At 33.4% G+C, this 13,737-nt stretch overlaps 1 protein-coding gene across 1 annotated transcript in view; it reads left to right on the forward strand.

Moving 5' to 3' along the window:
- Window positions 1-13,737, forward strand: part of LOC126892300 (caspase-1-like) — a 77,200-nt gene that overhangs the window by 23,102 nt on the left and 40,361 nt on the right. Inside the window, exon 2 of the mRNA XM_050661809.1 lies at window positions 9,310-9,560. Within this exon, the coding sequence (XP_050517766.1) occupies window positions 9,310-9,560 (251 nt within the window). The remainder of the gene's footprint in view (window positions 1-9,309; window positions 9,561-13,737) is intronic.

The raw sequence follows: 13,737 nt of genomic DNA on the forward strand, positions 1-13,737 counted from the left end.
AAAGATAAAAAGTGGGTATAAACCTCAAACAAGTCTATGTAAAGATGAAAGTGGGCAAATAATCAGTGACCAACAGGAAGTCACAGAAACCTGGAAGCATTATTTTCAGACACTACTTGGAACTCAAGTAGACATGGAAGATGAAATGGGTATGATCTACGTAGAAGAGAATGGAGTAGAAGTTCCAACCATAGAGGAAGTTTTCGAAGCCATTAAGGCCCAGAAAAACAATAAAGCTCCGGGAGTTGATGAAATACCAGCAGAACTATATAAGGTAGGTGGCGACCACCTAGCAAGTCACATCCACGCGCTCATCAGAGACGTATGGCAAGAAGAGAAAATACCCGACGACTGGAAGAAAAGTATAGTATGCCCGATCTATAAAAAAGGAGACAAATTCCAGTGCAAAAACTACCGTGGAATCTATCTACTATGTACAGCATATAAAGTCCTCACGTATATTATAAACCAGCGGCTCCAACCACTAGCAGAAAATATTATTGGAGAGTATCAGACGGGCTTCCGACGGGGAAGATCGACACTAGATCAAATATTCACAGTAAAACAGATCTTGAGCAAAGCATGGGAACACGATGTTGATGTTCACAACGTGCTTGTAGACTTCAAACAGGCATACGACTCAGTCAAAAGGAACAAACTATACTATATATTGGCTGAATTGGCAATACCACACAAGTTAATAAGACTCATTAAAGCCACAATGGATGAAACTCAGGCATGTGTACGAATACAAAACCACCGGACAGACTTTTTTAACATTTCGCAGGGACTAAAACAGGGAGATGCGCTGGCCCCAACATTGTTTAACCTGGCACTGGAGTATGCGGTTAGGCAAATGCAAACTGGACGAGGAAATCTACTGACCAACCGAACGGTTCAACTGGCCGCTTATGCTGATGATATTAATATTATGAGTAGAACATCAACAGGAGCACAGGAAACATATGCAGAGTTAAAAACACAAACAAAAATGATAGGTCTGGAAATTAACACAGAAAAAACAAAAATAATGACTCAGACGAGAAGAAATATAGTCCCAGAAAACATTATACATGAAGATGACATTGAAACGGTTGAAAAGTTTACATACCTGGGAGTAGAAATATATGCCGACGGATCAGAAGATGGAGAAATACGGAAGAGAATAACGCAGGCAAACAGAGCTTATTTTGCCCTCTCCCATATATTTCGGTCTAAAAGTGTCCACCGAAATACAAAGATCAAAATCTATAAAACCTTAATTCGACCAATAACATGCTATGCAGTGAAGCCTGGGTGCTGAAAGAAACATCCAAAAACAAACTCGACACATTCGAAAGGAAAGTACTTAGGAGAATACTAGGACCTGTGAGGGAAAACGGAATCTTCAGAAGTCGATACAACAACGAGCTTTATCAACTTTATAAGGAAACGCCCCTGTCAGACTTCATTAGATTACAAAGATTGCAATGGGCCGGACATGTGATAAGAATGGGAGAGGATAGGCTACCAAAACGAGCACTGAATGCTAGAATGCAAGGAAAGAGACCGGTTGGGAAGCCACGAAAGCGCTGGGAAGACACAGTAAACAGCGACGCACAAGCCCTTTTAGGAGTTCGTGTATGGAGAAGAGCAGCCACAGACAGGCAAGGGTGGAGGCAAAAAATAAAGGAGGCCAAGGCTCAATTTGGGCTGTAGTGCCGTAGAAGAAGAAGAATAGTTTCCTTGTAATAACGGGGTAAAAAAAGTAAAATATCTCCTGCGATAAAAACAAAATAACATAACCTAACTAACCTCTTCTGTCAGGCAATTCTCCAAATAAACAAATTCGACTCTGATACATTCACTGCACCTATGCGCAAGCGTAACCAAAAAATTCGGAGTTAAACCATCTAATGGCTATCTTTTAAAAACTTGGTCAACTTAAACGGGTTTAAACTCTAACCTAGTACTGAAAAACTGATTAACCATAAATATTTCGGTTACCGAAAAATAAATGGGTTAACCCAGCACTGAAAAACCGGCCCTAAGAGAGCACCACTGGGATAATTTATTAATATCTGATTGTAGTCCAAGAGTATCATTATGAGATCGTATTATTGTAAAGCACTTAAGGTAATCAGTGAAAAGGAGAGCTTTTGTATGGAAAAAACAAGTGGTAATATCATTAATGAATAAATTAAATAGTAGTGGTCCCATGTGTGAACCTTGGATAACACCTGAAGTTACAGGAAAAATGTTGTAATAACAGTGATTTACTCTAACCATTTGAGTTCTGTTTTCTAAACAACTGCATAACCACCTAATACTGTAAATAACATCAAGGACTTGGGGATAACACTGGATAATTCTCTTTGTTTCAATACTCACATCATCAATGTTATTCAAACATCTATGAAAATGTTGGGTTTTGCAAAAAGAACAACTTGTGATTTTACAAACGAATCCAGTATTAGAGTTCTTTACTTCTTCTTGGTCAGGTCTCACCTTGAGTATTGTTCTTCAGTGTGGTCCCCACACTACTGGGTCTACATTAGGAAACTTGAACAAATTGAAAATAGTTTCTTCCGTTACATTGCTTTTAAGCTTCATACCTCTCTATTCGTTAGGGATACACCGGTCACGGATTAATAAAGAAACAAACGAATCGGCAGGTCGATTGTAATATTTTAGGTATACCAGTAACATATGCGTAGACCTCGGGTGCGTAGAGGGCCAATATCTATTGAATTATTGAATTTTTAGTAATTTTTTGATTAAAATTTAATAAACAGGATAATTTAAGGAAAAATAATAAGATAAATAATAAAGTACAATGCACCCTTGTTAGAAATACCTTTCTTAGCAAAAACTTAATACTAACTTAGGAGTAAGATTATGCAAAACACCTGACTAGACATTTTCCCGAGCAGATGCGAAGAGACTTCCTTGACTAAAAGAACAATTAGGATTTACCCGCAAGTAATATTTTAAATACGAAAAAATATATAGATTAGTGCCGATTCGATATGCGGTCTACCATCCAATATGCGGTCTACCGCAGAGTAACTAATTCGTTATGTGGTCTATCACAGAGTAGTTATTTCGATATGCGGCCACCACTAAATAATGTTAATGCATTCAGTAAATTTTGCAACTACTCGTATATACAGTATGGTGCAAATGAAAGGAATAAATTCTTTATTTCGTAAACCGATGACATTAGGGAAAATCCCGAAACAGGTCGATTTTTGTTTTTAAATGATGATATTTTGAATGAAGTAAAAGACAGACGTACTCTCAATCATGTATTGTAACTTCCGACGACCGGTTTCGCTCTCTAAAGTATGCAGAGCATCTTCAGGTCAACGGTTATAAGTCACTAAATGATTCGGTTACAAGGAGGTGCTACCTCAGTATTCATTAACATGATATATCTGCTTAAGTTATGCTAACGGGATATGGTGGAATAGACGGAGAATGTTGCAAAGGTAAACAAGTTTATGGAATTTGGGAATTTTTGAGGGTGAAGAGATAGTTGGTGAAAGACAACCAACAAATCTATGCCTGTTATTTTGTTTGTGAAGTAGACTAAAGTGAATGTCATATATACAATTTTTTTAAAATGTGATGGTTTTAAAGATTTTTATTTCTATTTATTAAAAGATTTTTGTTTTTATTTATATTTATTAAAGATTTCTATTTATTAGTGTATGTGTTAGTGTAAGACTAACAACGTTTGGATCAAAACGGGTCGATATCTAATATGTATGTTAGATGTGGACGTGCAGCTGTAACCTAAATTGTTAAAGTCAATACTCCTTGATGTTTTAATGAGAGGAGTAGTGGTCGTAAAAAGGATGAAAAATCTGAAAGCTTAAAAATTGTAGCTAAAAGATTATATTAGCAGTCATATAGTAATAACAGTAATAAATATGAATTGATAGACAACAATGTAGGTACATGAAATTGAGATATAAATTAAAGGGTGAGAATTAGAGTAGAAAAGAAAAGAAAGGAAGGGATTAAAATTCAGTTGAAAGTAATTGATTGTAAATTGAAACTATGTTTTAATGATATAAGCAGTGGAATTGAAGCAGTATTGAAACAGATAAAAGAAAGGAATAGTAATAAAATATGTTTTGAGGGTATACCTACATTGTGTTTTAAAATCTGTCAATAAACCCATTCAACATATGATATTTTGGCATATATATCATACTAGTGTCGTCATCCATCTGGGCGTGATGACGTAATCGATGATTTTTTTAAATGAGAATAGGGGTCGAGTGCTAGCTCATTTGAAAGGTCATTAAATTCACTATTTAGTCATATAAACATTTACACAATTATTTGTACAGGGCGTGCAAAAAAAATTTTAATTAAATTATTTGACAAAAAAAGAAAAATGTATGTAGTTTATTTAATTCAAAATACATTTTACTGTTGCCCAGAAACAGAAAAAATGTTTATTTCAAAAATAAACGTTGCTTTTCGATTAAATTCAATGTTCAAGCCAGCTCCCGCCAGCCACCTGTTTTTTAGGAAGTTTGAACATTTAATTTTAGCGAAAAACAATGTTTATTTGTGATATAAACATTTTTTACTGATTTTTAACAGCAATAAAATGTATTTTGAATTAAATAAATTATATAAATTCTTCTTTTTTTGTCAAATAATTTAAATTAAAAAATTTTTTGGGCACCCTGTATAAACAATTATGTAAATGTTTATATTAATAAATAGAGAATTGAATGATCTTCCAAATGAGCTAGCACACAACCCCTATTCTCATTTAAAAAAATCATCGATTACTTCATCACGCCCATATGGATGACGTTACTAGTATGACATTTATGGCAAAATATAATAATTTAAAAATAAAAATCGACCTGTTTCAGGATTTTTCCTTAAAGTCGCCGGTTTACGAAATAACGAATTTATTCCTTTCATTTGCACCATACTGTATAGTATCAAAATAAAGCTAATTTTTTGACCTATTTTAATTAGGGTAACTGTCTTGGCATTTTACTTATTCAAGTGAAATTACTTAATTACCCAAATAGGTGCAAAATCAAATTAGAGAAAGTATGACAAACTAATGCAATTTTAATAGGTAATTTAACTAAATGGGTCGACAAACAAATCAGGAATGCTATAAGAAACTATAAGGACATTTGTTATCTTCCAGTTGAGGAATGTAGATAAGATTAAAGAATGGCTAACAAATGAACGCATATCTATTCCACAGCATATATTAAAGTCTGAGTTGTTACGTTTGGCAAAAGAACATGCAAAACCAAAAATCTTTGTGGTGGATCAGGTTATTGAAAGTTACGGGCATCAAGTTTTACGTCTTCCACCATACCACTGCCAGTTTAATCCCATAGAATATATATGGGGAATAGCAAAACAATATTACGACAACCATATTGGGCCTAATGGGTATACAGACGAAGCGGTTTGGGAAACTTGGCGAGAAGCACTTTCAATTGCAACTCCAGAAGTATGGCGGAACTGTATATACAAGTGCGAAAAATTAATTGAGGATTGGTGGATTCGTGAAAATAATTAACGAAATAAGCCCAATCATAATAACAATTAACGGTGACGACAGCGATGACGATGACAGCGATGGCGATGATAGTGTGAACAATAACGACTAAATCATTTTAGTAAAAAAAATTGGTACGTATATTGACTTAACAATATTTAGCATTTTACTTAAATATTTGATGTTTACATAATGCCCTGCTGTAGGATTTCCGGATCCTTTTCAAGGCGTGATCATTTTAGTAGGTGTGATTTGTTTGAAATCGAAACTATTTGTAGATATTGTAGGTACATACGTAATATTATAATATTGTTTTTAATAATTTTTATTTACGGGAAAAATACCCCATTATACATATAAACTATAAAATATACATAACTAACATAGAAAACATGCGATCTGATAAAAGAATAAAACAAGCTAAAATTAGTTTACAATGTCATATAAATGCTTTTTACACGCGTCAATTGACTTTAATTTAAAAACATCCAACGTCAATATATCACTTAAATTGATTGTGACTTTATAGAAAACCATTTTAGAGATTAAATTAAAACATCAACAATACAGCAACGTTTAGCCTTCTACCTTTTATAAGTTATAATTTGTTTTATTTTTATTATATTGATATTCATGCAACAATTAATATTAGGTATATTGATTTTTGGCTACGGATAATGAACTGTTATAAAGAATAATGAAATTATGTCGTTTAGGCTTCTGAGGCTATACAAACACCTAAAATTTAAAATTATTTGATTTATATAAGAACCCCCTCAAATAAAAAATTACTGCGCCCATGTGTAAATAGTCAAACTACAGCGGACCAGTAAATTCGTTCATTTCTTTCTTAATCCATGACCGGTGTAAGTCTAGCGAATAGACATTCAAGATTACATTGTATGGCAGCATCAACTGCAGGTCCCCTCTCTTGCAAGCCGGAGAAAACAAAGGAACCTTTTGCTATTATTCAAAATTTAAATGGTATATGCAGTTGTTCTCAACTACTTAATAAGATCGCACTGTTTGTACCACCTCGCCCCACTAGACAAGTGCGAACATTTTATGTTCATACCCAGAGTTTTGATTTTAGCAAACTCCCTTTACAATTTACAACTGTTTGGCAATTCCATCAGTCGTTTTAAAAGACATTTACAAGGGTTTAATAATTGAGTAAAAAGTGAAATTTAATAAAAAATTTTCTTCTTGGTAAAAGGTATATTAGTTTAAAAAGCCCTAAAGGGCTACAAACATATGAACAAAACGTTTTCGCTCTGTAACAAGAGCATCATCAGTGTTACAAGAACATGGTGAGCCAACCAAAAAATACAAAGGTCAAAGCCTTTCAAAAAACAGACAAAAGTCTTATATAAAAGAAAACATCGAAAAATCCAAAGGATGGATAAAATTCCTAAGGATACTGCCCTATGGCAACATATGACTCCCACACGTTGTAAGTGGGTCAAAAGGTAACTAGGTCATTCTGTTATAAGAGGTAGCAGGCAACTAATAGATGATTGAAGTCTCATCTATTAGTTGCCTGCCAATCGATTCATCTCTGAAAAGTAAATATGCATACCAATTTTCGTTTTTCTAAATAGAAGCGTGCTGGAGGTATTTAAGAAAAACTAATTTCATCACGCCATCTTCAAAGAGCTCTAGCTCCCTTAAAAAGCATTTTCGGACTTGGTGAATTGGGTTAAATTGTCTTAAAATCATCTGAGGAATCTCCTGTCTTCGTTTGTCGGTAGAGTTTCTGGACACCCTGTATACAGGGTGTAACAAAAATACAGGTCATAAATTTAATCACATATTCTGGGACCAAAAATAGTTCGATTGAACTTAACTTACCTTAGTACAAATGTGCACATAAAAAAAGTTACAGCCCTTTGAAGTTCTTCTTCTTAGGGTGCCTGTCCGTTCCGAACGTTGGCGATCATTCTGGCTATGATGACTTTGTTAGTTGCTATACGGAATAGTTGAGTTGAGGTCTTTCTATACCATGCTCTCAGGTTAGCAAGCCAGGATATTCTTCTTCGTCCTGGGGTCCTTTTTCCTTCAATTTTACCTTGTAAAATACACTGGAGTAGCTGGTATCTGCCTTGATTTCTCATTATATGCCCTAAGTACTGCAGCTTACGGCCCTTCACGATGTTGACTAAATCTGCGGTTGTGTTCATCCTCCGTAGTACTTCTTCACTGGTGACTTTGTCTGTCCATGGTATTTTCAGGATCCTTCTGTACAGCCATAGCTCAAAAGCTTGAAGTTTCGATAGAGTTTCCGCCTTCAAGGTCCACGTTTCTACTCCGTATAAAAGCACTGAGTACACGTAACATTTAAGGAGCCTTATCTTTGTTTTTAGAGTGATGTCATGGCTCTTGAACACAGAGCTCATAGTCAAGAATGCACTTTTTGCCTTTCCGATGCGACATTTAATCTCTTGAATCCTTTGAAGTTACAAAATAAAAATCGATTTTTTTCAATATATCAAAAAATATTTGAGATATTTCATTGAAAATGGACATGTAGTATCTTAAGAAAAAATTATAGTGAATTTTAGATACCCCATAAAAATTTTATGGGGGTTTTGTTCCTTTAAACCCCCCCAAACTTTTGTGTACGTTCCAATTTAATTATTATTGTAGTACCATTTTTTAAACACAATATTTAAAAACTTTTTTGCTTCTTAGTACTTTTTCGAAAAGTCAAGTTTTTATCTCGATATTTTGAATATTTGTCAAATCCACCACATATTTGTATATGGTTAAGTACGGTTATGGAGACTTAGTAATTATATGAAAATTTATTTATGATTTACATTTTTAGATATATTTTGAACCATATTAAAAAATAAGCCACATCTCGATAAAAGGTGCCTTATCGAAAAAATACAAAGAGGTAAAAAAGTTTAAAAAACACTGTTTAACTAATGGTATCGCAGTAATAGTTTAGTTGGAACGTACACAAACATTTAGGGGGTCTAAAGAAACAAAACCCCCATATAATTGTTACGTAAACATATTAAAAAAGAAGCCGCAATTCGATAAAAACTGCCTTATCAAAAAAATTCTAACAGCCAAAAAAGTTTTAAAAATATTGAATTTAACTAATGGTATCGCAATAATAATTTAATTGGAACGTACACAAAAGTTTGGGGGGGTTTAAGGGAACAAAACCTCCATAAAATTTTTATGGGGTGCACAAATTTCACTATAATTTTTCTTTAAGATGTTCCTGCCATAAGAATGCCACATGTCCATTTTCAATAAAAAAATCTCCAATAGTTTTCGATATATTCGAAAAAATCGATTTTCATTTTGTAAATTCAAAGGGCTGTAACTTTTTTTATGTGCATATTAGTACTAAAGTAAGTTAGGTTCATTGGAACTATTTTTGGTCCCAGAATGTGTGATTTAATTTATGACCTGTATTTTTGTTACACCCTGTATATTTCTCTATGTTTGTTTTTTTGATATTATATTATGTTATTGTTATTATCTGTACACTATTATATGTATTTATGTAATACTTTATATTCAATTAAAAAATGTAATTTATTTTTATAGAATTGTGCTTGCCCGTAAATAAATAAATAGATCCCTGACAAGTAGTTCCCGTACTATAAACTAGTCAATGTCTTTTATATCACACGATTCTTCAAGACACTTGTTTCACACCTGACCCGTTCTAATATGAATCAGGCTTAAAGATTGTAGTTTTAGCATTTACTCTGACTTTTTTGTATAACTTAAATATTTATAAAGGTACATTTTAGAAACTCTTCTGGAGAAAAATATGCAAGAATGCCAGTGCACAAATATTCTTCCCACTACAACATGGAACATCCTAAAAGAGGCTTGGCCCTCATTTTCAACCATGAAGTGTTCGAATGTGGTAATTTGAAGCCAAGAAATGGTACTAACGAAGACTGCAAAAACCTCAAAGAGTGCCTTATTGTTTTGGGATTTGATGTGCATGTTTTCAAGGATTTAAATTATAGGGATATTGAACAACACGTTCGTGAAAGTAAGTTTTTGAGGTTATACTTCTTTAGGCGCCATTGAGAGTGAATTTTTATTATCCTGGGCGCATGAGCACACCGACAGTCAGTATGTTGTTAGTTGCTAAATCTTTCAAGTTATGTAATGTACAGTCGGAAAAATGAAAGAATACCCATGAACGAACATATAAAACACGCTGTATTTTCCTGTCACCGTGTCACAAAGAAAATTGCCCAGCGCAAGTACATGTAATAATAATTATTACATGTACTTGCGCTGGCCAATTTTTTGTATGACACGGTGACAGGAAAATACAGCGTGTTTTATATGTTCGTTCATGGGTATTCTTTCATTTTTCCGACTGTATGTATCAACGCAAATAAGGTTTGAAAATAATATATTATTATAGTCTGGGCTGATTATCTGAGAATAGGCCATTTTTGGGAAAAGTTATTTACCAGCAATTTTATTGCTGGAATCGAATTATAAGATCCTATATATTAATAATATAGGTATGCAAAGTCCTCAGATAGTGTGCTACTTTTTTTTATAAACAAAATGGCGCCCGAAAATCGTGTTTTTTTCAATTATTGCTCTATAACTCCGAAGATTTTAATTTTACAACAAAAACACTCAAATAAAAATTCACCGTGATTAAATTCTGCATAGAGACGTGTTTTTTCCTATCTACTCCGATGAAAATTTTCCTCGGAAAATGCGGGTTTTTTTAACAAAATCTTTAATTTTCAAATAAAGTTTTAGATAAGTAATTATTTGCCAATAATTAAATAATTTGGTGACTTAAAAGCCTTCTTGGTTTAGATTTAGATCATAGTTCCAGAAGCTGATGAAAACTAAACGAATATTTTAGCAACAATTCAATTGTTAATTAATAATTTACAGTGACAATAATAACCAAAATAATTATGATACACCGATCAAACTTTGAAATCTTATAAAGATGAGATGCCTATTTAACATTTTGTCGACACAATATAAATTATTTGTTTTTTTGCATAATCTTTAAATGTTTAAAAAAAATAGTTGTGTGTGTGAGAGAGATCCTGGCATCAGACAAAATCTATTTGCCACAAAACATGTAAATTCTTAATTACATTAAATGATTTCATATTGTCTATTTCTAAACTATACCGCTATTTTTGAATTTCTGATAAAATTAATGATGGAATCTAGTACCGCTTTATCTGGGGAAGAAAGGAGAACTGTAATATTTAGTGGCAATGGACACTCGTGATGAATTAGTTCTTGATACAGAATTGAAGAAGATTGAGAGTTCAGAGTACATTCTAGAAATATATGATTTAGATCACCAATGGATACATTGTCACAACTACAGACAGGAGAGTTAAGTATTCCAATTTTATATAAGTGAGATGGAAAGCGAGCATGATTCAATTTTAAACGAGTCAATACTGACATTTGTGCTCTATTATAATTAAAGGTGAAATGAGGAATGCCTTTTGGAAGTGTAGGGTGAATTCTGAAATAAGGGTTTGTAGATTTATTTGCAATTCTTTTGTAATCAGTTTCCCATTTCCTTCTGATATTAGGTTGGAGAGCATTATTCAAATCTTTTAAATTAAATACTTTGTCCATATGGTGGCAACTGTGACTACTTTTTGCGGCTATATCCGCAATTTCATTACCTTCGACTCCGCAATGTCCTTTCGTCCAAATAAACGAAACAGTTACATTATTTTGTTTAAGATCCATAATTAATTTTTTAATGTTCAAAATTAAGGCATTTCGGAATTGGTTTATTGGGTGATCGCTAATAGCTTGTAATGCTGATTTTGAGTCTGAAATTATTGCCACATTCGTGCATGTTTGAGTTGCACACCATTTTAGTGCCTTTTCAATAGCAAAGGACTCGACGGTAAAAATGGAACAATAATTTGAGATTCTGTACTTTTCAATATGATTTATGTTTGAAACAAAAAATGCCGAACCTGTGTTTAGCTCCGTTGTTGACCCATCTGTATATATTTTAGTTAAGTTCGACCCGAGACCATTTACAATGGATTTTATCATGGCTTGGTTTAAGATATTACAATCTGAATACCGAGGGAATATGGTGATAGGTTTATCAATTATAGAATCGAAACTGTGTGCATACAATGGTATTTTATTAAGTTTAACAATATCATTTTGAAATAAGTTTGTATCAATAAATGCATCTGCCAAAAGAGGAGAGTTTTTCTTTTTCCAATAATGATTTGTCAAATTCTCAATTACAAGAAAGTTAATTTTTGCGATCAAATCACTGTTGTAACATCTATATTTTAATAGACTTTTATTTGCTAAAAACTGTCTTCGAAAACTAAGAGGAAGTTCTTGAGACTCTGCCAGAATGGCATGATTTGGTGAAGATGCCATTGCTCCCAAACATATTTTCAGAGCTCTATATTGTATTCGATCAAGGGTAAGTTGGTTCGTATTGGAGGTAGAACCATAGAGAGTACACCCATAATCCAAAATCGAGCGAATATAAGACTTGTAGAACATTAAGGAAATTTGTTGATCCGCGCCCCAGCTCTGTTTGGAGAGGAAGCGCAGAAGATTAATTCCCTTTTCACATCTTTGTTTGACATACTTAATGTGACTGGTCCATAGAAGTTTACTATCTATAATTATACCTAAATATTTATATTCTTTTACGATAGGAATAGTGTATTTACCTATAGAGAAATTATCGACTAACTGATATCTGTGCCTTGTGAAACACATCACAGCTGTCTTTTCTGGTGAAACACTAAAACCCATATCGTCGAACCAGTTTTGTAACCTGTCAAAAGTACGTCTTAAGTCTATCATGCAGCGATCGTAGGTATTATGGGTGACATAAATGCATAAATCGTCCGCGTATTGAATAATTTGTATGCCATCGCTCATCAAATCATGCAAGTCTGCAGTGTATAAGTTAAACAAAAGGGGACTTAAAATAGAGCCTTGCGGAAGCCCGTTGTAAAGTACTCTTGGACCATGTAAAACGTTATGACTATCTCGCAAAAATACTTTTCTATTAGCAAACAAATTTAAAATATTTATAGAGACTCTTTTATTGATGCCAAACGTTACCATTTTTGAATATAATATTTCCAAATCTACCACATCATAAGCCCCTTTAAGGTCCACAAAAAGACACAACATGTAATTATTTTTTGATAGACACAATTGAGCATCTGTAACTAAATGGGAGATTGCATCAATTGTGCCTATACCTCTACGAAATCCATACTGATTTTTTGGTAAAATTGATCTGTTTTCGACAAAATGTTCGAGTCTAAATTTTATAAGCCTTTCGAAAGTTTTTGTAATACACGATAACAATGAAATAGGTCGGTAGGACGAAGGTAAGTCAGGTGGTTTCTTAGGTTTCGCTAGAAGACACACAATTATATTTTTAAGACTATCTGAATACTTTTGTTTCAACCACCAATCATTAAAAATTTCTAAGAGAAGAAGTTTACCACTTTCAGGCAATTTATTTATTATCGTATAAGTAAACCCGTCAAGTCCAGGTGCAGTATTTTTTGATTTTTTTAAGGCTAATTCTAATTCCGAAAAGCTAAAATTTTTTGAGAAGGTGTCTGAGTCTTGATGGAAGTGAAATTGATTAATGTTGTCGTTAAAAATTGGACCTGCAGCAGATGAAGGAGCCAATGTATCAAGAACTTTTAGAATAAGGCTTTCGTCTAATTGTGGTTTTCTTTTTTGATGGTGTTTATTGCAAATAGATCTTACAGTGTTCCATATCTCAGTCAGAGGAGTGTTTTTATTTAATTTATTCAAAAACATTTTCCAACTGTTTTTTTGTTTAAGTTTGAACGTACGTTTGACATTAGCAGAAATGTCTTGATATTGTAGATAATTGATAAAATTACCTTGTTTTTTAAACTCGCTGAGAGCTTCTTTTCGTTTTGTAACAATCGCAGAACATTCCTCATCCCACCAATAAGGTCTTGGTACAGAAGGTGTGAAAGATTTCTTAATAGGCATAGATTTCGATGCTGCGACCGTGATTGCATTGAGGAAAAATTCGATTTTGTCTACCGAAGTTGAATTCCTATCTAAATTATTGAGCTTACTAATTTCTAATTCAAAAATATTTCCAAAAACAGACCAGTCAGCACGAGAGTCATTCCATTTTGTTGATGGGTTGATGACAAAGGAGGAGGGAT

The sequence above is a fragment of the Diabrotica virgifera genome, chromosome 9, assembly GCF_917563875.1.
Source record: "Diabrotica virgifera virgifera chromosome 9, PGI_DIABVI_V3a".
Taxonomy (NCBI): Eukaryota; Metazoa; Arthropoda; class Insecta; order Coleoptera; family Chrysomelidae; genus Diabrotica; species Diabrotica virgifera.